At 42.7% G+C, this 27955-nt stretch overlaps 1 protein-coding gene across 4 annotated transcripts; it reads left to right on the top strand.

The window, feature by feature from the left end:
• LOC110536265 (condensin complex subunit 2) lies at nucleotides 1–27810 on the top strand. Of its 4 annotated transcripts, none has more exons than XM_090191032.1 (18): nucleotides 1–165; nucleotides 1551–1774; nucleotides 1882–1972; nucleotides 3370–3462; nucleotides 3756–3873; nucleotides 4040–4182; nucleotides 7495–7684; nucleotides 9944–10026; nucleotides 10303–10505; nucleotides 14824–14969; nucleotides 15104–15210; nucleotides 21296–21415; nucleotides 22337–22441; nucleotides 22648–22791; nucleotides 24297–24407; nucleotides 26481–26557; nucleotides 26836–26911; nucleotides 27250–27810. In XM_090191032.1, the coding sequence occupies exons 2-18, from the start codon at nucleotides 1560–1562 to the stop codon at nucleotides 27307–27309; spliced, it is 2082 nt and encodes a 693-aa protein (XP_090047158.1). In that variant the 5' UTR covers nucleotides 1–165; nucleotides 1551–1559; the 3' UTR covers nucleotides 27310–27810. The 4 variants fall into 4 exon arrangements, with proteins under 4 accessions (XP_090047158.1, XP_021477634.3, XP_090047157.1 ...); XM_021621959.3 differs by having other exon boundaries at nucleotides 3–165; nucleotides 26478–26557; XM_090191031.1 differs by having other exon boundaries at nucleotides 27–165; nucleotides 4037–4182.
• Nucleotides 27811–27955: the final 145 nt, after the last annotated feature.

The raw sequence follows: 27955 nt of genomic DNA, 5'->3' as shown, positions 1-27955 counted from the left end.
ATGGGGCGGGGTCGATTCAACATGGTAATGCCCACTGTCGTTACGTAAACCCTTCGGCGCACATGTTCAAATCTGATCAGGAACAAAAGTGCATTCCTACTAAGCAAAATACGCTTTGTTTTCATTTTAATGTAGCTATATATAAAGAAGCTGGAAATAATCGAGGTAATGTACGAATTCAATCTATTTACAGCTTTTGTTTTCATACTCGTTAGCTAGCATAAACAAAATCTGGGGATGGCAAGTTAGCACATTTTAGTTAACCTTTAATTCAAGTCAAATTAATTTATATAGCCCTTCGTACATCAGCTGATATCTCAAAGTGCTGTACAGAAACCCAGCCTAAAACCCCAAACAGCAAGCAATGCAGGTGTAGATGCACGGTGGCTAGGAAAAACTCCCTAGAAAGGCCAAAACCTAGGAAGAAACCAGGCTATGTGGGGTCCTCTTCTGGCTGTGCAGGGTGGAGATTATAACAGAACATGGCCAAGATGTTCAAATGTTCATAAATGACCAGCATGGTCAAATAATAATAATCACAGGCAGAACAGTTGAAACTGGAGCAGCAGCACGGCCAGGTGGACTGGGGACAGCAAGGAGTCATCATGTCAGGTAGTCCTGAGGCATGGTCCTAGGCCTCAGGTCCGCCAAGAGAGAGAATTAGAGAGAGCATACTTAAATTCACACAGGATAGGAGAAGTACTCCAAATATAACAAACTACTGCAGCATAAATACTGGAGGCTGAGACAGGAGGCGGGTGGGTATAATTTGTGGAACTTTCCAACAGGAATCTGTTCCAAAAACAACAAGGTTGCCAACAAACACTGCATACAATGTTGTATAGCGGTAGAATACGATACCGGGTAGGGATTGGGCAATTTTGTTAAATTTTTCATTCACCACGTTTATTCCGAAATAGGTCTGTCATTAAGAATAAACTACGTGGTGAGTTGATGCCTATTCGGCAGCTAGTTAGCTAGGTGAATTGATCATGCTAACTTACGTTCTATGCGTTTGTTGTTGGCATCCTTGTTATTTACGAAGTTTTTGGAACGGATTCCTGTTGGAACGTTACACAAAACATACCCACCCAACCTTCACTAACTTTAGCTAATTTGACTAGTTTATTGATATCAGATATAGTTAACTAGAGTAGCAAGTTATCTAATCCAGTTGTGTTTTTAGCTAGCTAAAAAGTTGGCTAACTAGGTAACGTTAACGTTTAGTATCACAGCTACCGACAATCAAACGATACCTTCCTGTATTTAGGCTAGCTAGGTTGAGCTTTGCCAGCCCAAGTGCCAACTAAAATTATTTTGTTTACAGGTGGCCAATAACAAAAACGTTGTGTTAATTTAGGATTGCTTTGAAAAAAATCAAGCCGCCTTTCCTTTGGTAACGTTGGATAGCTATGCTCCTATGATCAAATATCCAACAGCTAACGTTACTGTTAGCTACCGACAGTATAACTCATTTTAATAAATGTAACTTTAGGAAGCAGAGAGGAATAAAGAACTTAATGTGCATCTGTGTCCCCCTCTCCCCACAGGCAGTCACGATGAGCTCATCGTCCTCACCCCTTTCACGGGTGCGTCAGTGGGCCTCACCGTCCCTGAAGCACAGGGGCGCCTCTCCTGTCGCGAGCAGCACCCCGCTCTTCGCATCTTTCGAGGGAAACAATGATGAGCTAGAGCGTCGTCAGAGGCGCAGGTCCCGGGTCATTGGCCTGCAAGCTGCCGCTGACTCCTCATTTAATGAATCTACCTCTCATAGGTAGGACAAGCCCTCTCTCTGCCAGTAATCTCCTTTAGTACTCCATCTTGACAGGTGTTCTGTTGATTTAGACCTTTGTAAGAGACAATCCTTGTGTTTGTGTTCAGCACCAAGGGGACCCCTGCTGCTGTGCCCAAACTGTCAAATGCACAGATCTCAGAGCATTACTCCACCTGCATCAAGCTCTCCACTGAAAATGTAAGCAGCATGTGCATGCATATACTGCCATTAAAAGGCACTCTTCTAAGAGGGGCAGAATATGTTCTCCCTCCGAGTCATCGCTTATGGCATCATGTGTTTCCTTCAGAAGGTATTAATACCCCTTGACTTATTCCACATTTTGTTACAGCCTGAATTCAAAATAAATAACATACATTTTTTCTCACCCATTTACACACTCTCATAATGACAAAGTTTTTATTAATGACACCCCTGTGTCAGTACATGTTACAATCACCTTTGGAAGCAATTTTAGCTGTCTTTTTCTGGAAGAATCTCTAAGAATTTAGCAAACCTGGATTGTACAACATTTGCACATTATTATTTTTCAGCTCTGTTCCTTTATGATTATGCCTGTGCTTAGTTCTTCTGTTTCTTTTTATCCTAAAAGGCTCCATAGTCCTTGCCAATGACAAGCATACCCATAACATGATACAGCCTTGAAAAAAAAGAGTGCTACTCAGTGATATGTTGTGTTCAATGTGCCCCAAACAAAACGCTTTATATTCAGGACATAAAGTTAATTTCTTTGCCAAATATTTTGCAGTTGTACCTTGTTGCAAACAGGATGCATGTTTAGGAATATTATTTTGTGCAGGCATCCTTCTTTTCACTTTGTCAATTAGGTTAGTGTTTGCGGAGTAACTACAATGTTTTGTCCTATCACAGCCATTAAACTCTAACTGTTTTAATGTCACTTTTGGCCTCATGGTGAAATCCCTGAGTGGTTTCCTTCCTCTTCGGGAACTGAGTTAGGAAGGACTTATGTATCTTTGTAGTGATTGGGTGTATTGATACACCATCCAAAGTGTAATTAATAACTTCACCATGCTCAAAGGGATATTATTTTTTACCCATCTACCAATAAATGCCCGTTGCAAGGCATTGGAAAACTCCCTGGTCTTTGTGGTTGAATCTGTGTTTGAAATTCACTGCTCGGTTGAAGGACCTTACAGTTATCTGTATGTGTGGGGTACAGAGATTGAGGTAGTCGTTCAAAAAATAATGTTAAACACTATTGCACACAGTGAGTCCATGCAACTTATTATGTGACTGGTTAAGCAAATTCTTACTACTGAACTTCATTGGGCTTGCCATAACAAAGGGGTTGAATACTTATTGACTCAAGACATTTCAGCTGTAATTTTTGTTATTAATTTGCAAAAATAAAAACACTTTGACATTGTGGTATTGTCTGTAGGCATGCCAGTGACACACAATCTCAATTTAATCAATTTTATATTCAGGCTATAACAGAACAAAATGTGGGAAAAGTCAAGGGGTGTGAATCATTTCTGAAGGCACTGTATCTCCAGCCATGCAGATTATTGGAAACTGGAGTCTCAGATTCACAAAGCCTTGTCCTATTTTTGTAGAAAATTACCACCAAAAATGCCTTTGGTCTCCACCTGATTGACTACATGGCTGACATCCTCAAACAGAAGGATTCTGAGCTCACAAATTTCAAGGTATGGCTTGATACAATAATTATTCCTTTTATTGTAGTTTCTGTTTCTTATCTCTTTAAATTTACTCATCACAAAACTCTCTTCAGATTTCCACTACTATTGAGGAGATTAAAGTGTAATCTACTAATGAAGAAATAAACTTGTAGCGCAACCACTTAAGATATACATTGTTTGTTTTTATAGGCTTATTCCAAACTAATGGAGTATATTGATGACAGACTGGTCATTTCACTTTATGGGCCTAGCATCTGTTGGCTGTATGAGATGATGTGTTTTTCTCTGTCCTTGCCAAGGTGGCAGCGGGTACCTTGGACGCCAGCACCAAGATTTACGCAGTCCGAGTGGATGCTGTCCATGCTGATGCCTACAGAGTACTGGGAGGACTGGGTGCTGAGACCAAGCCTGGGGAAGGTGAGAGCCTCTTAACTATAACATCCATACACTGTCTGTGTGTCCCAAATGGCAAACTATTCTATGGTGCCATACTGTGACTTGCTCTGTTGTAAAAAATTGTAATTTTTTTTGCTGTCAATAAAAGATAATCAGGCTCTGACCTTTTCCTATGCGCATGGAGCAGGAGATGGGGGAGAGATGGCGGAGGGTGCTGCAGGAGAGCTGGCTGCCAAGCAGGTGGTGAAGAAGAAGAGGAGGCCTCCCAAAAAGACTGTGGAGCAGAACCTGAGCAACATCGACAGCTCTGAGTCGGAGAGGAAGTGTGAGGTAAGTGATGGTTTTCCTGCTCCAGGAATAGCCTGAGGTAAAGGACCAAGCTATGCCTGTGAGGTTTGATGTGGAGTCACCTGGACATTTTTGAGACACATAGCCAAACTCTGAATATAAATGGAATTGGTGCAGAAAGCCTTTTGAATTTTGTAAAGTGAGTGTGGAATAGGTGAAATAATTGTTGTTATTGTATTACTAGAAAGTGTATGCCCTCAGGCCTGGAGGGAAGCAAAAGTAATTCCGCCACCTAAGAATAGAGGAATGACTGGCTCAAATAGCCACCCAATCAGCCTCTTACCAACCCTTCAATAAAGTTTTGGAAAAAAATGGTGTTTGACCAGATACAATGCTATTTTACAGTAAACAAATTGACAACAGACTTTCAGCACGCTTATAGGAAAGGACATTCAACAAGCACACCACTTACACAAATGATTGGCTGAGAGAAAGTAATGATAAATATTGTGGCAGCTGCTTTGTTAGACTTCAGTGTGCTTTTGACATTATTGATCATGGTCTGCTACTGGAAAAACGTATGTGTTATGGCTTTGCACCCAATGAAATATTGTGGATAAACAGTTACCTGGCTAACAGAACATGGAGAGTGTTCTTCAACAGAAGCCTCACCAACATAATCCAGGTAGAATTAGGAATTCCACAGGCAGCTGTCTAGGCCCCTTACTTTATTCAATCTTTACTAACGACATGCCACTGGAAAATGAGCACGTTGAGGTGACTAAACTGCTTGGAGTAACCCTGGATTGTAAACTGTCATGGTTAAAACATATTGATACAACAGTAGCTAAGATGGGGAGAAGTGTGTCCATAATAAAGAGCTGCTCTACCTTAACAGCACTATCAACAAGGCAGGTCCTACAGGCCCTAGTTTTGTTGCACTGTTCAGTCGTGTGGTCAGGTGCCACGGAGAGGGAGTTAAAAAAAATTGCAATTGGCTCAGAACAGGGCAGCATGGCTGGCCCTTGGATGTACACAGAGAGCAAACATGAATCTCTCCTGGCTCAAAGTGGAGGAGAGATTGACTTGATCACTAATTCTATTTGTGGGAGGTATTGACATGTTGAAAGCAATCAGTTTGTTTAAATGACTAGCACACAGCTCAGACTCCCATGCATACCCAACAAGACATGGCACCAGACGTCTCTTCACTGTCCAAGTCCAGAACCGACTATGGCTACATGGAACTCTATTCCACATCAGGTAACTGATGGAAGCAGTAGAATCAGATTTTAAAAAACAGATAAAAATACACCTTATGGAACAGCGGGGACTGTGAAGCAACACAGACATAGGCACAGACACATGCATACACACACAATAACATACGCACTATACACACAAGTACACATGGATTTTGTGTTGTAGATATGTGGTAGTGGAGTGGGGGCCTGAGGGCACACACTAGGTGTGTTGTGAGCTGCTGTCTGAAAGATGACTGGGAATATGGCTGAATATAAACCATGTATTTATTCCCTCCAAGGCAATCAAACAACCGACATGTTGTTATAGGGAAAAAGTGGAGTCGTAATTCAACAGCTCAGACACGAGACGTATGTGGCAGGGTCTACAGGCAGTTACGGACTACAAAAATAAAATTGGCTACGTCACAGACACAGTCTTGCTTCCAGACAAACGAAACACCTTCTTTGCCCGCGTTGAGGATAATACAGTGCCACCGACTCGGCCCGCTACCAAGGACTGCGGGCCTCTCCTTCTCCGTGGCTGACGTAAGACATTTTAACGTGTTAACCCTCGCAGGGCTGCTGGCCCAGACAGCATCCCTAGCCGCATGCGCAGACCAGCTGGCTAGTGTTCTTACGGACATATTCAATCGCTCCCTATTCCAGTCTGCTGTCCCCACATGCTTCAAGATGTCCACCATTATTCCTGTACCCAGGAAGGCAAAGATAATTGAACTAAATGACTATCGTAGCACTCACTTCTGTCATCATGAAGTGCTTTGAGAGACTAGTCAAGGATCACCACCTTACCTGCGTGGCCATGCATGCCTCCAACTCAATCATCAAGTTTGCAGACGACACCACAGTAGTGGGCTTGATTACCAACAACGACGAGACAGCCTACAGGGAGGAGGTAAGGGCACTCGGAGTGTGGTGTCAGGAAAACAACCTCACTCAATGTCAACAAAACAAATGAGATGATCGTGGACTTCAGGAAACAGCAGAGGTAGCACCTCTCTATCCACATCGACGGGACAGCAGTGTAGAAGGTGGAAAGTTTTTAATTTCCTCAGCGTACACATCACAGACTAACTGAAATGGTCCACCCACACACACTGTGTGGTGAAGAAGGCACAACAGTGCCTTTTCAACCTCAGAAGAAATTTGGCTTGTCACCTAAAACACTGGCAAACTTTTAATGATGGGCAATTGAGAGCATCCTTTTGGGCTGTATCCCCGCCTGGTACGGCAACTGCACCGCCCTTAACCGCAAGGCTCTCTAGAGGGTGGTGCGGTCTGCACAACGCATCACCGGGGGCAAACTACATATCCTCCAGGACACCTAAAGCACCCGATGTCACAGGAAGGCCAAAAAGATCATCAAGGACAACAACAACCCGAGCCACTGCCTGTTCACACCGCTACCATCCAGAAGGCGATGTCAGTATAGGTGCATCAAAGCTGGGACCGAGAGACTGAAAAACAGCTATCTCAAGGCCATCAGACTGCTAAACAGCCCTCAGTAGCACAGTGGCTGCTGCCTACATAGACTCAAATCATTGGCCACTTTAATAAATGGATCACTAGTCACTTTAAATAATGCCAATGGAATGTTTACATTATCTTACATAAGTCAACGCATGTGTGTATATACTGTATCTTATACAATCTATTGCATCTTGCCTATGCTGCTCGGTCATCGCTCATCCATATATTTATATATATACATATTCTTATTCCATCCCTTTAGATTTGTGTGTATTAGGTAGTTGTTGTTTACTTGTTAGATATTCGTGCACTGTCGGAACTAGAAGCACAAGCATTTCGCTACACTCGCATCTGCTAACCATGTGTATGTGACCAATGAAATTTGATTTGTGTAATCTGTTATGAATGTAATGTTATTAAAATTGTATAACTGCCTTTTGCCGGACCCCAGGAAGAGTAGCTGCTGCATTGGTAGCAGCTTATGGGGATCCATAATAAATACAAAGCCAGAGGACTTATTATGATATTTACTGAGAGTATGGATCCTACAGTTCCTACAAAGCTCACACATGGTAAACTCACCAATATTCTCCTCGTTATCATCCCACCCCTCCAACTCCAGGTCGACCCCATGTTCCAGCGCATGGCGTCGTCCTTCGATGAGAGCAGCACAGCAGGCGTATTCCTGTCGGTGCTGTTCAGTGAAGACAGTAGCTGTGAGCTGCTCTTCCCCTCCCACATGACCCTGCTGCACTCCACTCACTCCTGCTCCCAGTCTCCTCCGCAGCACGTCCCTTCGCTGCCCTTCACAGGTAACACTGACTGGGTCACGTCAGCATCACACTTTTTGACCCGGGACATATGTAACAAGTACCCCAGAGTAGATGTTCTGATTTAGGATCAGCTTTGCCTTTTAGATCACAATGTATATGATTGTGTACAATGGGAGTCAGATCCTAGAACAGCACTCCTACTCAGTGCTTACTTTGTCAATTGGGAGGTGCCTGAACAAAGTGAGCCTGAGAGAGGGGTGACCTGGGGGCTCTGAGGTACCGGAGCGTATAAAAAATGCTTTCACCTTCATAATAAAGCATCGGATGCATTATCGCTTCTGCGTACTGGCATAGCGCAGTAGAGGCGATTTGTAGAAGTTGCACTGATGGGGGACCTTTTTGTAGCCTGGGATCCGAGGAAAATTTGGTCTTGCATAAACTAATTTCATGCAATTCTATATCATTTTAGATGACTCGAGACTTTAGCAGAATCTTTTTTAATACCCAACAAGTTATCGGAATTTAGGGATGACACTGACAAACTAAGAATCAATAAAAACGACCTTGTCTTGAATCCATCAATAACTTTGGCCTAGGTGTGTGGAGACAAACATATTGTTGAATATGACAATATGAAAAGGAAATTAGTCTTTAAAAAGCTTTCCAGTTTCACTGACTCACCCAATGATGTGCAGCTCACTCACCAGTGATGGTTGATGGTGCTCGTGCCAAAAGCTTATCTCTCCCGTTTTACTTTGTAAAACAATGAAGTTCAATAGGTCCATTTGGAAGTTGATAACTTGGTAGACATATTAGTCTTTTCAGCAGGATCCATTTGCTTTACAACCTGTGTTTTCCCGAGATTGTATTTGAAATTATTGCTAAAGGCCTGTTTTGGCTGCATGCTGTTCACTTACAGATTTACTGCTCGTTCCCGACTGTAGGCATCAAATCCCATTTTATTGGTCACATGCGCCGAATACAACCGGTGTAGACTTTACAGTGAAATGCTTACTTAAAAGCCCATTCCCAACAATGCAAAACTTAAAAAGTAAGACAAATATATTTTCTAAATAAAAAGAAAATAGTAACAACAAAAGGGCTATGTACAAGGAGTACCAGTACCGAGCCAATGTGCAGGGGTACGAGGTAGTTGAGGTAATACAGTATGTACATGTGGGTAGAGGTAAAAGTGACTAGGCAATCAGGATATATAATAAACAGAGTAGCAGCAGCGTGTGTGTGTGTGGCATCAATATGCATGTGAACGTGTGTGGGTAGAGTCTATAGAGTGTGCATAGAGCCGGTGCAAAACAATTAAGATTAATAAATAAAATGGTCAATGTAAATTGTCCGGGTAGCCATTTGATGAACTGTTCCGCAGTCTTTTGGCTTGAATTGTGATTGAGCTACACACAATCCACAGCTAGGCTATTAAACAAACAAAAAAAGTTATTGATCCTCTGTAGCTAAATTATAGGCCTACTCCTTATTTCTGAACGGACGGCAATAATTCCATAACTTTGGTAAATATATGGACATTTATCAGGGGTGCTGCGGCACCTCCACCACAATTCTTGTGGCTATGGTTCTATAAGGAAATAAATAATGTAGTGCAAGATACAGGCGTGTTTCTTTCTCTCACCACAGCAATGGCCGCGTGCGTTGGTCTATATAGGCTACAATGTTGCGCAAAAACCCAGGCTGGCCCACACAAATCAATTCTTAGAATATCAGGCATGTTTTCACATCACATATGTTAGGGGGCAGAATAAATCTGGTGGAGTCAACTTTCATTTTTACATTGAAAATAGTGAAAATAATTTTTCATGCCACGACAGGTACTGAATCCCGGCAAATAGGTTCCGAAACGAAACGGTGAAGTGCCAGATCCTGTTGCAGCAGAATCCAGATTAAATTAAGCACTCTGAGACACATGAATACATATGACCCCTGGGCTGTTTTTGCTGTAGTCTGGCATAGTATCTCTAGATTTTCTCAAAGCCTGGTTGTGTTAATTGTTGAGTGATGCTGTAAGGCAGTGTTTCTCAATCCTGGTCCTGGGGACCCAAAACGGTTCACATGTTTGTTTTGCCCCAGCACTACACTCCTGATTCTACTAATCTAAGGTATGATGATGAGTCTGTTAGTGGAATCAGGTATGTAGTGCAAGGACAAAACTAAAATGTGCACCCACCCAGAACCAGGATTAAGAAACGATGCTGTAAATTATTGCCAGTTGGCCTACATATTCCAATTTAATGGTATCATTCATGAAATGATTGTGTGATTGGACAGGTGGTCTCCAGCAGACCCAGGAGAAGAGCTCCATCTGCCCCTCCCTGGCAGACTTCTCTTTCACCAGCTGGAACCCTGACCAGGTGAGCGCAACATACACTTGCAATATACACAGCTTCCATTCCAAATGGCACCCTATTTCCTATATAGTGCACTACTTTTGACCAGGACTCTATGGGCCCTGGTCAAATATAGTGCACGATATAAGGAATAGGGTGCCATTTGGGAAGCACACGTCTTTATTTTAGTTTGGAAATGATACAGATTGGAGGTATTGTTTTGATACAGTAGTCATATAGCCCTATATATATATATATATATATATATATAGCCCTATATAAATCGTTCTTCTATTACAGACCATGACCCAGATGCTGGAGAAGATGAAGCAGGGGGATCACGTGTTTGACCGGAACGCTGAGGCGGAGCCGGATGAGGAGGAGTGTCAGGATTTTGGGGATAATTTTGATGGAGACTATGAGGAGGGTCAGGGGGATTATGGTGGAGAGGGCTCCAAGGAACACAAGGATGGCTGTAAGGCTGGAGGGCCGGGGAGAGGAAGGTGAGTGTACTGAGGGTGTTTGTTACAGGGTGGGAACAACCTGGGGGTGTTTGTTGGTACTCTGCTTGTTTATACCTGTAGAGCAGTGGTTCCCAAACTCTTTATAGTCCTGTACCCCTTCAAACATTCAACCTCCAGTTGCATAGCATCAGGGTCAGCACATTCTCAAATGTAGTTTTTTTGCCATCATGATAAGCCTACCACACACACACTATACGATACATTTATTAACCATAAGAATGAGTGTGAGTTTTGGTCACAACCCGGCTCGTGGGAAGTGACAAAGAGCTCTTATAGGAGCAGGGCACAAATAATTATAGAATAATAATCAATAATGTTGCTCTTTATTTAGCCATCTTGCATATAAAAACAAATTTGTTCATCAAAAATGGTGAATAACTCACCACGGGTTAATGAAGGGTGTGCTTGAAAGGAAGCACATACAGTGCCTTGCGAAAGTAATCGGCCCCCTTGAACTTTGCGACCTTTTGCCACATTTCAGGCTTCAAACATAAAGATATAAAACTGTATTTTTTTGTGAAGAATCAACAACAAGTGGGACACAATCATGAAGTGGAACGACATTTATTGGATATTTCAAACTTTTTTAACAGGCCCAAACCATGATGCTGCCACCACCATGTTTGACAGTGGGGATGGTGTGTTCAGGGTGATGAGCTGTGTTGCTTTTACGCCAAACATAACGTTTTGCATTGTTGCCAAAAAGTTCAATTTTGGTTTCATCTGACCAGAGCACCTTCTTCCACATGTTTGGTGTGTCTCCCAGGTGGCTTGTGGCAAACTTTAAATGACACTTTTTATGGATATCTTTAAGAAATGGCTTTCTTCTTGCCACTCTTCCATAAAGGCCAGATTTGTGCAATATACGACTGATTGTTGTCCTATGGACAGAGTCTCCCACCTCAGCTGTAGATCTCTGCAGTTCATCCAGAGTGATCATGGGCCTCTTGGCTGCATCTCTGATCAGTCTTCTCCTTGCATGAGCTGAAAGTTTAGAGGGACGGCCAGGTCTTGGTAGATTTGCAGTGGTCTGATACTCCTTCCACTTCAATATTATCGCTTGCACAGTGCTTACTTGGGATGTTTAAAGCTTGAGAAATATTTTTGTATCCAAATCCGGCTTTAAACTTCTTCACAACAGTATCTCGGACCTGCCTGGTGTGTTCCTTGTTCTTCATGATGCTCTCTGCGCTTTTAACGGACCTCTGAGACTATCACAGTGCAGGTGCATTTATACGGAGACTTGATTACACACAGGTGGATTGTATTTATCATCATTAGTCATTTAGGTCAACATTGGATCATTCAGAGATCCTCACTGAACTTCTGGAGAGAGTTTGCTGCACTGAAAGTAAAGGGGCTGAATAATTTTGCACGCCCAATTTTTCAGTTTTTGATTTGTTAAAAAAGTTTGAAATATCCAACAAATGTCGTTCCACTTCATGATTGTGTCCCACTTGTTGATTCTTCACAAAAAAATACAGTTTTATATCTTTATGTTTGAAGCCTGAAATGTGGCAAAAGGTTGCAAAGTTCAAGGGGGCCGAATACTTTCGCAAGGCACTGTAACTCTGCAATGTTGAATTGGAGAGAGTCTCACTCTTAAATAATTTTCCACACGCAGTCTGTGCCTGTATTTACTTTTCATGCTAGTGAGGGCCGAGCAACCACTCTCACATAAGTGAGTGGTTGCAAAGGGCATCGGTGTCTTAACCGCGCAATTTGCCAAGACAGGATACTCTTGAGTGCAGCCCAATCCAGAAATCTGCAGTGGCTTATGATTGATTAAATTCAATTTTCACAGAACAGCTTGCTGCAATTTCGATGAAGCTCTTGTTCAGATATCGGTAAGTGGATTGGAGGCAGAGCATGAAAGGGATAACGAATCCAGTTGTTTGTGTCGTCCATTTCGGGAAAGTACCTGCATAATTGCGCACCCAACTCACTCAGCTGCTTCGCTATTTGACATTGTCTATAAGCTTGAGTTCATTTGCACACAAAAATCATACAATGATGGAAATACCTGTGTGTTGTCCTTGTTAATGCAGACAGAGAAGAGCTCCAACTTCTTAATCATAGCCTCAATTTTGTTCTGCACATTGAATATAGTTGCGGAGAGTCCCTGTAATCCTAGATTCAGATCATTCAGGTGAGAAAAAACATCACCCAGATAGGCCAGTCGTGTGAGAAACTCGTCATCAGGCAAGCGGTCAGACAAGTGAAAATTATGGTCATTAAAGAGAACTTTAAGCTCATCTCTCAATTAAAAAAAAACATGTCAATACTTCGCCCCTTGATAACCAGCGCACTTCTGTATGTTGTAAAAGCATTACATGGTCGCTGCCCATATCATTGCATAATGCAGAAAATACACAAGTTCAGGGGCCTTGCTTTAACAAAGTTAGTCATTTTCACTGTTGTGTCCAAAAGTTCTTTCAAGCTGTCAGGCATTCCCTTGGCAGCAAGAGCCTCTCGGTGGATACTGCAGTGTACCCAAGTGACATTGGGAGCAACTGCTTGCACGCGTGTTATCACTCCACTATGTATCCCTGTCATGGCTTTTGCGCCATCAGTACAGATGCCAACACATCTTGAACACAAGTCCATTTGATGTCACAAAGCTGTCCAGTACTTTAAAAATATCCTCTCCTGTTGACCTGGTTTGCAGAAGAGGATGTCTTCCTTAATTGACCCCCCCCCCGTCAACATAACGGACATATGCCAGAAGCTGTGCCAGGCCCGCCATGTCTGTTGACTCATCTAGCTGTAACGCTTAGGATTCACTGGCTTGTATGCCGAAGCAGTAATTGTTTCAAAACATCTCCATCCATGTTACTAATGTGTCATGAAACAGTGTTGTTGGATGAAGGCATTGTCTGTATAGTTTTATTTGCCCTTTCCCCCAATATTGCCCCAGCCATATCCATTGCAGCAGGAAAAATGAAGTCCTCCACAATAGTATGGGACTTGCCTGTCCTAGCCACTCGGTAGCTCACCATATAAGATGCTTCTAGCCCCTTCTTATTAATGGTATCTGTTGCTTTTATACATGTCTTACTACTCGAAAGTCATCTTAATTTTCGCTCAAACTCCTGTGGTGTATTTTTCTAATTGGCATGTTTTGTTTTTAAATATCTGCGCAAGAGTGAAGGTTTCACCCATGGGAGATCAACGGTTAATGTGATTATATGTACATTTTCTGACTAGGCTACCTGTATTTGACGTTGTTATTTCGCTTAACCCTAGATGGTTTAATTTGATTTTTCGGCAGTGAAATGAGGCTACTTAAACGAGGGGGGAAAAAACCTCACCTAAATGTGTAGCCCCTTTCGAAAATATAAATTGGCTGTTTGAAAATGTGAAGATTTTTATGTGTGTGTGTGTATACACATTCACATTTTCAAACAGCCAATTTATATTTTGTATATACACACACACACCCCTGACAGCATTATGCATACCCCAGTTTGGGAATACTTGCCATGGAGGATCCCAGAGATGTTTCATGAGGAACGGTATCCCACAAGGAAACCTGTCCGGTAGTTGTAATTGACCTTGTTCTGTCTCTAGTTTTGTTGTTGTTGTGTGTACCATGATGTCCTGAGTGTTTCAAAACTGTTATGATGGTAACACACCCAAACCCTTTAAATATCCAGTTTAGATGTCTGGATGAATGAACGGAAACAATTTGACTCGACAGAAAAAGCTCTACTAATGACTTTGACCTCCTTAATTTATGTCCAGGCAGGCTTTAGAATTAGTTACTTATTCGAGCAAAAGTAATTGGATTAACTGAAGATGTGTTTATTAAATCCATATTTTTCCCAGTCTAGGTTTAAAAATGAAACTGATGTTTCTTTTCCATCTTGGGCAATAGTTACAGGAGAGATGGATGAGCCAATTAGACGATTAGGTGGCCATGATAGTATGCGGGCCAGATTGGGAATTTAGCAAGGACACCGGGGTTAACACCCCTACTCGTACAATAAATGCCATGGGATCTTTAGTGACCACAGTCAGGACACTCATTTAACGTCCCATCTGAAAGATGGTACCATACACAGGGCAATGTCCCCAATCACTGCACAGGGGGATTGGCTTTTATTTATTTTTATCAGAGGAAAGAGGGCCTCCTACTGGCCCTCCAACACCACTTCCAGCAGCATCTGGTCTCGCATCTAGGGACCGACCAGAACCAACCCTTAGCTTCAGAGGCAAGCCAGCAGTGGGATGCAGGGTGGTATGCTGCTGGCCATGTATTTTAATGTCATTCTGTGGTGTGGTTGACTGTCCACAGGGATGTGATTCCCATTGGAGAGGGGGACATAGCCACCATGTGTCTGCAGCTGTCCAACCAGCCCAGAGAGTACTCCTACTTCAGCCCTAGGACCATGGCTACCTGGGCAGGTCCTGGCTACTGGCGCTTCAAACCTCTGCACAAGAGTGAGTGGTGGTTGTACGGACAAAGCCATGTTGTATATGTAGTTTATCTGTGTTTGGGAGAATTCCTTAACAGCATTGGCCACTAAATATCACCTGTTCATTCCTCTGTCTCGCTCGTGTGTGTGTGTGTGTAGAGGACAACATGCCTGAGAAGGAGGGTCCCAAGAGGAAGTCTAAGAATGCCTTTGCAATTGACTTTAACGACCATGTCAACTTTGAAACCTACTTCTGCACCACTAGAGTAAGCCCTTGGTAACCCCCCCCAGTTCTCTGATTATTGTTTGAGCTGCACCCAAGAGCATTAACTGGAAATAAGATGGCGCTGGAGAACATGGATGACGTTTAATGTATTCCAAACCAATTGTGTTTTTTGTTTGTTTCTTTGCTTTGTTTGTAACTTATTTTTGAACTTATTTTGTGCATAATGTTGCTGCTACCGTCTCTTATGAACAAAAATAACTTCTGGGCATCAGAACTGCGATGACTCAACACTGACTGGCAGAATCCTTTTTTTTCTTTTAACTAGTCCCGACAAGCCCAAATTGAATGATATATATATATTTTTTTTTTATATACAGTGCCTTGCAAAAGTATTCGGCCCCCTTGAACTTTGCGACCTTTTGCCACATTTCAGGCTTCAAACATAAAGATATAAAACTGTATTTGTTTGATGAAGAATCAACAACAAGTGGGACACAATCATGAAGTGGAACGACATTTATTGGATATTTCAAACTTTTTTAACAAATCAAAAACTGAAAAATTGGGCGTGCAAAATTATTCAGCCCCTTTACTTTCAGTGCAGCAAACTCTCTCCAGAAGTTCAGTGAGGATCTCTGAATGATCCAATGTTTACCTAAATGACTAATGATGATAAATACAATCCACCTGTGTGTAATCAAGTCTCTGTATAAATGCACCTGCACTGTGATAGTCTCAGAGGTCCGTTAAAAGCGCAGAGAGCATCATGAAGAACAAGGAACACACCAGGCAGGTCCGAGATACTGTTGTGAAGAAGTTTAAAGCCGGATTTGGATACAAAAAGATTTCCCAAGCTTTAAACATCCCAAGGAGCACTGTGCAAGCGATAATATTGAAATGGAAGGGGTATCAGACCACTGCAAATCTACCAAGACCTGGCCGTCCCTCTAAACTTTCAGCTCATGCAAGGAGAAGACTGATCAGAGATGCAGCCAAGAGGCCCATGATCACTCTGGATGAACTGCAGAGATCTACAGCTGAGGTGGGAGACTCTGTCCATAGGACAACAATCAGTCGTATATTGCACAAATCTGGCCTTTATGGAAGAGTGGCAAGAAGAAAGCCATTTCTTAAAGATATCCATAAAAAGTGTCATTTAAAGTTTGCCACAAGCCACCTGGGAGACACACCAAACGTGGAAGAAGGTGCTCTGGTCAGATGAAACCAAAATTGAACTTTTTGGCAACAATGCAAAACGTTATGTTTGGCGTAAAAGCAACACAGCTCATCACCCTGAACACACCATCCCCACTGTCAAACATGGTGGTGGCAGCATCATGGTTTGGGCCTGCTTTTCTTCAGCAGGGACAGGGAAGATGGTAAAAATTGATGGGAAGATGGATGGAGCCAAATACAGGACCATTCTGGAAGAAAACCTGATGGAATCTGCAAAAGACCTGAGACTGGGACGGAGATTTGTCTTCCAACAAGACAATGATCCAAAACATAAAGCAAAATCTACAATGGAATGGTTCAAAAATAAACATATCCAGGTGTTAGAATGGCCAAGTCAAAGTCCAGACCTGAATCCAATCGAGAATCTGTGGAAAGAACTGAAAACTGCTGTTCACAAATGCTCTCCATCCAACCTCACTGAGCTCGAGCTGTTTTGCAAGGAAGAATGGGAAAAAATGTCAGTCTCTCGATGTGCAAAACTGATAGAGACATACCCCAAGCTACTTACAGCTGTAATCGCAGCAAAAGGTGGCGCTACAAAGTATTAACTTAAGGGGGCTGAATAATTTTGCACGCCCAATTTTTCAGTTTTTGATTTGTTAAAAAAGTTTGAAATATCCAATAAATGTCGTTCCACTTCATGATTGTGTCCCACTTGTTGTTGATTCTTCATCAAACAAATACAGTTTTATATCTTTATGTTTGAAGCCTGAAATGTGGCAAAAGGTCGCAAAGTTCAAGGGGGCCGAATACTTTCGCAAGGCACTGTGTGTGTGTGTGTGTATATATATATATATATATATACATATACACACACACACTGTTTCCCCGGAAACAGGCCCAGATCCCTGTCATTTACGTGAAGAGAAGGCAAAGAAGAAGGGGCTTGAGGGTGGGCTGCCTTCTGAGAATTTGTAGGCGATCGACTAAACCCCAACTTCCTTCCATTCTGCTAGCAAACGTGCAATCTTTGGAAAATAAAATCAATGAACTATGCGGAAGATTAAACTCCCAACGGGTCATTCAAAACTGAATGATGACATCAACATACAGCTGGCTGGTTATACACTGTATCGGCAGGACAGAACAGGGGCGGGCGTCTGGTAAGACAAGGGGTGGCGGAGTATTTTCGTAAATAACAGCTGGTGCACAATATCTAAGGAATTCTCAAGGTTTTGCTCACCTGAGGTAGTGTGGTCTACAGCTTATCATGAGATACTCTATCTACCTAGAGACTTTTCAGCTGTATTTTTCGTAGCTGTCTACATCCCACCGCAGACCGATGCTGGCACTAAGACATCACTGAATGTGCTGTATTCCGCCATAAGCAAACAGGAAAACACTCACCCAGAGGCGGTGCACTTAGTAGCCGGGGACTTTAATGCAGGGAAACTTAAATCAGTTTTACCAAATTTCTATCAGCATGTTAAATGTGCAACCAGAGGGAAAAAACTCTGGACCACCTTTTACTCCGCATACAAAGCTTGGTAAGGGTAGGTAACAACACATCCAACACATTGATCCTCAACACAGGGCTCTCAGGGGTGTGTGCTCTGTCCCCTACTGTACTGCCTGTTCACTCATGGCTGCACTGCCAGGCATGACCCCAATACTATCATTAAGTTTGCCGATGACAAAACAGTGGTAGGCCTGATCGACAACGATGAGACAGCCTATAGGGAGGAGGTCAGAGACCTGGCCGGGTGGTGCCAGGACAAAAACCTCTCCCTCAACGTGATCAAGACAAAGGAGATGATTGTGGACTATAGGAAGAAGAGGACCGAGCACGCCCCCATTCTCATCAACAGGGCTGTAGTGGAGCAGGTGGAGAGCTTCAAGTTCCTTGGTGTCCACATCACCAACAAACTTACATGGTCCAAGTTAGGGATGGGCGATATGGCCAAAATCTCATATCCTGATATCGATACATATCACGATAGACATTCTGTAAATTCAATGAATAAATAGTTTATATAAAGTGACCACGTGTAAAGGCCTATTTCTTATTACATTTTTAGTTATACTCAACAAATAAAAGGTATTTGCATTTGGTATCTTGAGTCGAGTGTTAACACCAACTCACGAAACCCCTGTTTCTCGACAGTGTAAATTAGGGCCATGTCTTTGCAAATGTAAGTTATGACGGCAGCTGTTACCTCCTTCCATCTTCGTGATTCTTTGCCATATGGTGTGCCGCGGGCAAAAGCCTCTTGTCAGTCGGGGGTTTGTTTTGAGCACTCAACTGTACTTTTTTGGGTCTCATCCGTAAACTCTCCATACTGTTTCACATGATTCTTGCGTAGGTGGTAAAAGAGGTTATTGGTGTTTGAGCCTGTTGTCGGGACCGGCCTGCGGCATAATTTGCAGAGGGTGGTTTTCTGGTGTGTGTCAGACTTTACATACCCAAACCACGCCCTTGCGACTGAAGTAGCCTCTCTTTTAGGTACAGTTTCCGTGCTCTGTATCACGTTCACTCTCCTCCATGTTTTGCTTGTGTTGCAAATGTCCAAATATTGCCATAAAGAGTGTGATTTGCGACACAACGGAATAAACGAGAGCATAATATGAAACAATAGACGATTTTCTATCGTCACACAATATATATCATCATATCGCCTAGCCCTGGTCCAAGCACACCAAGACAGTCGTGAAGAGGGCACGACAAAACCTGTTCCCCCTCAGGAGACTGAAAAGATTTGGCATGGGTCCTCAGATCCTCAAAAGGTTCTACAGCTGCACCATGATTGCATCACTACCTGGTATGGCAACTGCTCGGCCTCCGACCGTAAGGCACTACAGAGTTTAGTGTGTACGGCCCAGTACATCACTGGTGCCAAGCTTCCTGCCATCCAGGACCTCTACACCAGGCAGTGTCAGAGGAAGGCCTTAAAAATGGTCAGACTCCAGCCACCCTAGTCAGACTGTTCTCTCTGCTATCACACAGCAAGCGGTACAGGAGCGCCAAGTCTAGTTCCAAGAGGCTTCTAAACAGCTTCTACCCGGGCAGACTCTTTTCTCTGTATACATCAATGATGTCGCTCTTGCTGCTGGTGATTCTCTGAACCACCTCTACGCTGACAACACCATTCTATATACTTCTGCCCCCTCTTTTGGACACTGTGTTAACTAACCTACAGAGGAGCTTCAATGCCATGCAACTCTCCTTCCGTGGCCTACAACTGCTCTTAAATGCAAATAAAACTAAATGCATGCTCTTCAACCGATCGCTGCCCACACCTGCCCGCCCGTCCAGCATCACTACTCTGGACGGTTCTGACTTAGAATATGTGGACAACTACAAATACCTAGGTGTCTGGTTAGACTGTGAACTCTCCTTCCAGACTCACATTAACCATCTCCAATCCAAAATTAAATCTAGAATCTGCTTCCTATTTCGCAACAAAGCATCCTTCACTCATGTTGCCAAGCATACCCTCGTAAAACTGACCATCCTACCGATCCTCGACTTCGGCGATGTCATTTACAAAATAGCCTCCAATACCCTACTCAATAAATGTGATGCAGTCTCACAGTGCCATCCATTTTGTCACCAAAGCCCCATATACTACCCACCACTGCGACCTGTATGTTCTCGTTGGCTGGCCCTCGCTTCACATTCGTTGCCAAACCCACTGGCTCCAGGTCATCTATAAGTCTTTGCTAGGTAAAGCCCTGCCTCATCTCAGCTCACTGGTCACCATTGCAGCACCCACCCATAGCAATCGCTCCAACAAGTATATCTCACTGGTCACCCCCAAAGCCAATTCCTCCTTTGGCCGCCTTTCCTTCCAGTTCTCTGCTGCCAATGACTGGAACGATTTGCAAAAATCACTGAAGCTGGAGACTCATTTCTCCCTGACTAACTTTAAGCACCAGCTGTCAGAGCAGCTTACAGATCACTGCACCTGTACATAGCCAATCTGTAAATAGCCCATCCAACTACCTTATCCCCATACTGTTATTTATTTTTTTCTCCTTTGCACCCCAGTATCTCTACTTGCACATTCATCTTTTGCACATCTATCACTCCAGTGTTTAATTGCGAAATTGTAATGATTTCGCCACTATGGCCTATTTATTGCCAACCTTCCTTATCTTACCTCAGTTGCACACAATGTTTGTAGACTTTTTCTCTATTGTGTTATTGATTGTATGTTTGTTTATTCCATGTGTAACTCTGTTGTTTGTCACACTGCTTTGCTTAATCTTGGCCAGGTCGCAGTTGTAAATTAGAACTTGTTCTCAACAAGCCTGGTTAAATAAAGGTGAAATAAAAAACCCAAGCCATAAGACTCATGAACATCTAATCATATGGCTTCCCAGACTATTTGCATTGCCCCCCCCCCCCCCCCCCTCCTTTACACCGCTGCTACTCTCATCTATGTATAGTCACTTTAATAATTCTACCTACATGTACATATTACCTCAACTAACCGGTGCACATTGACTCTGTACCGGTACCCCCATGTATAGTCTCGCTATTGTTAATTTACTGCTGCTCTTTAATTACTTGTTACTTTTATTTCTTATTATTACTCAATTATTTGTTTTCCTGCATTGTTGGTTAGGGGCTCTTAAGCATTTCACTGTAAGGTTGTATTCGGCGCATGTGACTAAATTTGATTTTATAATCACTAGTAGGCAGTCACATTCTAAAGTTAAAGTGCCCGATTTCTGAGCCGTTGTCAATTACTGTATTAGTCACTTCTGTAAATCACTTTTGATGCTAATACAGGGGTCAAGTGTCTTGACAATCCCTGCCTATGTAGAAGACAGTTATGCAATTTCTGCACCCGAGGAAATGTGGTTTTAGTGGCTATAGGAGTTTCCTCACCACTCACACATTGATTCAAACCTTTCTCTCACCTCTGCTTAATGTGTTCTCCCAGGCTGCTACCACTATCATCAAGTCCGCCCTCAGTACCAGCAACAAGAAAACCACTCTAGCTGCAGACTTCCAGTTCCCCCTTAAGACCCTGTCCCAACTCAGCCTCAAACCTGCCAGCATAGTAAGACCTTCTGTACACAACAACCAGCATGGAATAAACACATTTTGGGTGAAATGAATGTAACACACACTAGTTGACCCTGTCCTGCGTCTCCATGGTGATACCAGGGGACAGTGGTGTGCTAAAACAATGTGCAGCCGCCACCAGATACAGTCAGGCTTCATCACCGTAGCTGAATGGAACTGATATGCTGGTGCAACTGATAAAGTGAAGATTGTGATGCCACTGACGTGTGTGTGCTCCATGTCAGTAAACGTGTGTGTGCTCCATGTCAGTAAACGTGTGTGTGCTCCATGTCAGTAAATGTGTGTGTGTGTGTGTGCTCCATGTCAGTAAACGTGTGTGTGTGTGTGTGTGTGTGTGCTCCATGTCAGTAAACGTGTGTGTGTGCTCCATGTCAGTAAACGTGTGTGTGTGTGTGCTCCATGTCAGTAAACGTGTGTGTGTGTGTGTGCTCCATGTCAGTAAACGTGTGTGTGTGTGTGTGTGTGTGCTCCATGTCAGTAAACGTGTGTGTGTGTGTGTGTGTGCTCCATGTCAGTAAACGTGTGTGTGTGTGCTCCATGTCAGTAAACGTGTGTGTGTGTGTGTGCTCCATGTCAGTAAACGTGTGTGTGTGTGCTCCATGTCAGTAAACGCGTGTGTGTGCTCCATGTCAGTAAACGTGTGTGTGTGTGTGTGTGTGCTCCATGTCAGTAAACGTGTGTGTGTGTGTGTGCTCCATGTCAGTAAACGTGTGTGTGTGTGTGTGCTCCATGTCAGTAAACGTGTGTGTGTGTGTGTGCTCCATGTCAGTAAACGTGTGTGTGTGTGTGTGTGTGCGCCATGTCAGTAAATGTGTGTGTGTGTGTGCGCCATGTCAGTAAACGTGTGTGTGTGTGTGTGCGCCATGTCAGTAAACGTGTGTGTGCGCCATGTCAGTTGTGTAAAGAGGGCCAGAAGAGGTTGTCTGGAGAGCTGGAAGGCATCGGAGACTACGACTACAACAACGCCAACGACACAGCCAACTTCTGCCCTGGCCTGCAGGTCTGTATTGTAACTCCTGTGTCAGTCTTATACACTTTCCATTATGTGTCAATAAGACCACTACAGAGATATCGAACTTGCCAGTGTATCATTACCGCCACTAATTCTATAGCTTCAGCCCTATTTTGTTAGTAGCTGGTTTTGTAATTATTTGGCTAATCTCTTTCTCGTCCTCTCTCTACATATCTATCCGACTCTCTCTATAGGGTGGGGACAGTGATGATGGTGAAGGTTTCAGTAGAGGTGCAGATGACACCCAGCCTTCCGCAGACAGTAACCTCGCCTCCTCACAAGACCATGACGACGTGTCCACCTATGGGGAGGACGATCTGGTGCCAGAACCACACCGGGTGGGAAGGGGAATGGTTATGGGGAGCCAGTGTTCAGCAAGTGTCATGCTCTAAAATTTGTGTAGAAAGGATTAAAGACTGCAACAACGCCAACGACACAGCCAACTTCTGCCCTGGCCTGCCCCGACACTGGGACCCAGTGCCGCCTTCAGGGTATACAGTGGGGGGGAAAAGTATTTAGTCAGCCACCAATTGTGCAAGTTCTCCCACTTAAAAATATGAGAGAGGCCTGTAATTTTCATCATAGGTACACTTCAACTATGACAGACAAAATGAAGGGAAAAAAATCCAGAAAATCACATTGTAGGATTTTTAATGAATTTATTTGCAAATTATGGTGGAAAATAAGTATTTGGTCAATAACAAAAGTTTATGTCAATACTTTGTTATATACCCTTTTTTGGCAATGACAGAGGTCAAACGTTTTCTGTAAGTCTCCACAAGGTTTTCACACACTGTTGCTGGTATTTTGGCCCATTCCTCCATGCAGATCTCCTCGAGAGCAGTGATGTTTTGGGGCTGTTGCTGGGCAACACGGACTTTCAACTCATTTGGATCATTGTCATGCTGAAAGACCCAGCCACATTTCATCTTTAATGCCTTTGCTGATGGAAGCAGGTTTTCACTCAAAATCTCACGATACATGGCCCCATTCATTCTTTCTTTTACACGGATCAGTCGTCCTGGTCCCTTTGCAGAAAAACAGCCCCAAAGCATGATGTTTCCACCCCCATGCTTCACAGTAGGTATGGTGTTCTTTGGATGCAACTCAGCATTCTTTGTCCTCCAAACACGACGAGTTGAGTTTTTACCAAAAAGTTCTATTTTGGTTTCATCTGACCATATGACATTCTCCCAATCTTCTTCTGGATCATCCAAATGCTCTCTAGCAAACTTCAGACGGGCCTGGACATGTACTGGCTTAAGCAGGGGGACAAGTCTGGGACTGCAGGATTTGAGTCCCTGGCGGCGTAGTGTGTTACTGATGGTAGGCTTTGTTACTTTGGTCCCAGCTCTCTGCAGGTCATTCACTAGGTCCCCCCGTGTGGTTCTGGGATTTTTGCTCACCGTTCTTGTGAGTTTGGAGTGTGACTGTTTGAGGTTGTGGACAGGTGTCTTTTATACTGATAACAAGTTCAAACAGGTGCCATTAATACAGGTAACAAGTGGAGGACAGAGGAGCCTCTTAAAGAAGTAGTTACAGGTCTGTGAGAGCCAGAAATCTTGCTTGTTTGTAGGTGACCAAATACTTATTTTCACCATAATTTGCAAATTAATTCATAAAAAATCCTAAAATGTGATTTTCTGGATTTTTTTTTCTCATTTTGTCTGTCATAGTTGAAGTGTACCTATGATGAAAATTACAGGCCTCTCATATTTTTAAGTGGGAGAACTTGCACAAATGGTGGCTGACTTAATACTTTTTTTGCCCCACTGTAAATGCTCTGAAATGGCAGCATCATGTTTGAAATGTTGTTAAAGCCCAGCTTTGCCTTTCATTTCAGGTGAACAAGATTGAGATAAACTATGCCAAAACAGCCAAGAAGATGGACATGAAGAGGCTCAAGAACATCATGTGGAATCTTCTGACTGGCAGTCTGGAAAAAACAGCCAAGGTCAATTTTAAAGTGTTTTCATGCCTCTCTTTCCCCTCCGAGGTCTCATTGACTGACTTCTATAGTTGGCTAATATGTTGTTGTTTTTTTCCCTCCGTGCCTCTTCCTTGCAGACCTGGGTAGAATATCAATAGGTTTTGCTCGACTCCTATCACTTCTGTCCTCTCCTCACCTGCTCTTGAAAAAGGTCAAAGGTAGTCAAGGAGAAGAAACAAATGTTCTTGTATGAAGTGAGACTGCTCCAATCACGTTTCATCGGGCAAATTGTGTATACAGGGGTGGAATGCCAAAATAAATGTGTTGTGATAACATCAAATGTGGCTGGATGTGAAAGACATTTTATAGATAAAAGGATGAGTAGCATATAGTTTTTAAATGTGTGCATGCTTTTCTCATATGAGAAAACAGCTGATTCAATGGGGGTGTGGCAGATTTTAAAACACTTCCGTGATAGAAGCTGAAAGGATACTCTTGTGCATCCTCTGCTGAACTAGTTAATCAAGGAGGTAAGCACTCCTCTGTTCGCCTACTAACAATTTGACACACTCCTTGACCATGGAGTTTCCAGGTCATGGAGGAGTGGACAGACTTGCCCAATAGCTGACATGCATAAAGATGGCGACCCCCATGTACAGTGGGGCAAAAAAGTATTTAGTCAGCCACCAATTGTGCAAGTTCTCCAACTTAAAAAGATGAGAGAGGCCTGTAATTTTCATCATAGGTACACTTCAACTATGACAGACAAAATTAGAAAAAAAATCCAGAAAATCACATTTGGATGATCCAGAAGAATATTGGGAGAATGTCATATGGTCAGATGAAACCAAAATATAACTTTTTGGTAAAAACTCAACTCGTCGTGTTTGGAGGACAAAGAATGCTGAGTTGCATCCAAAGAACACCATACCTACTGTGAAGCATGGGGGGTGGAAACATCATGCTTTGGGGCTGTTTTTCTGCAAAGGGACCAGGACGACTGATCCGTGTAAAGGAACGAATGAATGGGGCCATGTATCGTGAGATTTTGAGTGAAAACCTCCTTCCATCAGCAAGGGCATTGAAGATGAAACGTGGCTGGGTCTTTCAGCATGACAATGATCCCAAACACACCGCCCGGGCAACAAAGGAGTGGCTTCGTAAGAAGCATTTCAAGGTCCTGGTGTGACCTAGCCAGTCTCCAGATCTCAACCCTATAGAAAATCTTTGGAGGGAGTTGAAAGTCTGTGTTGCCCAGCAACAGCCCCAAAACATCACTGCTCTCGAGGAGATCTGCATGGAGGAATGGGCCAAAATACCAGCAACAGTGTGTGAAAACCTTGTGAAGACTTATACAGAAAACATTTGACCTCTGTCATTGCCAAAAAAGGGTATATAACAAAGTATTGACAAACTTTTATTATTGACCAAATACTTATTTTCCACAATAATTTGCAAATAAATTCATTAAAAATACTACAATGTGATTTCTGGATTTCTTTTCTCATTTTGTCTGTCATAGTTGAAGTGTACATATGAATGAAAATATACAGGCCTCATCTTTTTAAGTGGGAGAACTTACACAATTGGTGGCTGACTAAATACTTTTTTGCCCCACTGTACTTACTACAAATGCCTAATTTCACTGTTATACAGTGCTCCCCATTTACTCTTGTATTGTATCTGCATTAGCACAGTAAACTTGATCCCGATTCTTGATCCAAGACCATTTTAAAAAGCGAAAAAGTAGATTGTGCAAATTTATTGGCACATTGAACCATGTTGTGTGCCGTAGTTTTTTTTAAACTGTGGGTATTGCTAAAACAATAACTTAATCTGAATTGCTCCATCTTTCTGCACCTTTCGCCATTGAGACTCTTCCCTGGGTTCAAATAGTATTCAAAATCATTCAAATACTTTGAGCGTTTGCTTAGGTCTGCCAGGAGTCCCAGGTCTGCAAGGTTTGCACTTTTCGATTGGTTCCATTCCAACAGCCAAGCTTAATTTACCACAAATTAAATTTTAAAATATTTCAAATAGTATTTGAACCCAGGACTGCATCCTTGTGGTTGACAGTGTTATGTTTGTTCTCAGCAGGAGGTGGAGAATGCTGAGACTTCAGTGGTGTCTGGGGAGAAAGTCTTCAGTCAGACCACAAAGACTCTGCTTCAAAGGTACCAAGCCTTAGTATCACCGCTGGGCCGATTCTTAAATGGCTATAGTGTTTTCTCAGCTGCCATTGAAGAGAATTCTAGTTGTTTTGCTTCTTCTTTTCATTAAACTAGTAGCGAGATAGACATGCGTCATTTATTTATACATTGCTGCCAACTGAGGGACTTTGGATGGTGATGGTCCAAACATTCATTTGCTAAAAGAGATGTGGATGGGACATACGTGCTGATAAATAATGTAATAAAAGCCATGTCTTGTTCTCCCTCTCCTGTCACTTCAGCCTGCCCCCCACCATGGCTCAGAACCTGTCTGTGCCCCTGGCGTTCGTCGCCCTGCTGCACTTGGCCAATGAGAAGGTGAGTAGCTACTTCTCTGACCTATTGCACCATGTCATTACTAAAATAAGTTGGTTCTAGACATGGCTATTATGTTGGCATGTAGTGGTAGTACATATCTACATTATTAACTCAATACATTTAGAGCTTTTATTAATTGAGTGGGTGTGTGGAAGGGTTCACAAACCCTTTTAATCTGCACTATTTATTTTGTCTGTGTTAAATATAAACTTGATATGAATCTTTCAGATAGTCGTCAGTATCAAGACTGTTTCCACTTGGTAGTTGAGTGTGAATGAAGAGTTAACCACGCCACTCAATTTTTTTTTTGTCATTTATTGTCTGTTTTCTTTCAAAAGAATTTGGAGCTCGTGAAGGTGGACGACATGTCAGATATCCTCATCAAGCAAGGTCAATGAAAAGGGCTAAACTATGGGATTTAAACAGAGACTTGTTTCCTTTTCTCCTCAAACTGCTTATTCTCACTTTTTCTTGGTATATGATGAATTCCCGGCCATTCGTGTCAAAGTTGCCATCACATTTAGGTGAAATGTTATTTCTAGGAAATGTATAGTAAGTGTCCCTTAAAAATGACTAATCTGTTTATTACCTGAATAGTGTTTTTAACATATTTACCTGTACATTCAGTAGAACCTGTCCTTTTTTTTGTTCTACATCTATTGTGTGTAAATAACTGTGGAGGCTGCTGAGGGGAGAGTGGCTCATAATAATGTCTGGAATGGTATCAAACACATGAAAACCATGTGCTTGATACCATTCCATTCCAGACATTTATTATGAGTCGTCCTCCCCTCAGGAGCCTCCACTGGTAAATAATATAAATGCTTCACTCCTGCCTCCCTCAAGACTGTGTAATGTGTACATACCAAAAATAAATAAAAGTTTGTTTTTCTACATTACACAGGAATCCGGTACAAGCAAACTACAAGGTAGTTTTTAGGTAATGGCTATTCATGCTCTACCTTGTTATACATTCAACTGGCGTCATTGGATTGTAGTGTACTCCCTGCAGCCTTGTCACGAATGTCCCAAACTGCACTCCTT

The sequence above is a fragment of the Oncorhynchus mykiss genome, chromosome 11, assembly GCF_057628025.1.
Source record: "Oncorhynchus mykiss isolate SJ-2025 chromosome 11, ASM5762802v1, whole genome shotgun sequence".
Classification (NCBI taxonomy): Eukaryota; Metazoa; Chordata; class Actinopteri; order Salmoniformes; family Salmonidae; genus Oncorhynchus; species Oncorhynchus mykiss.
This window is presented reverse-complemented; position numbering and strand designations above follow the sequence as displayed.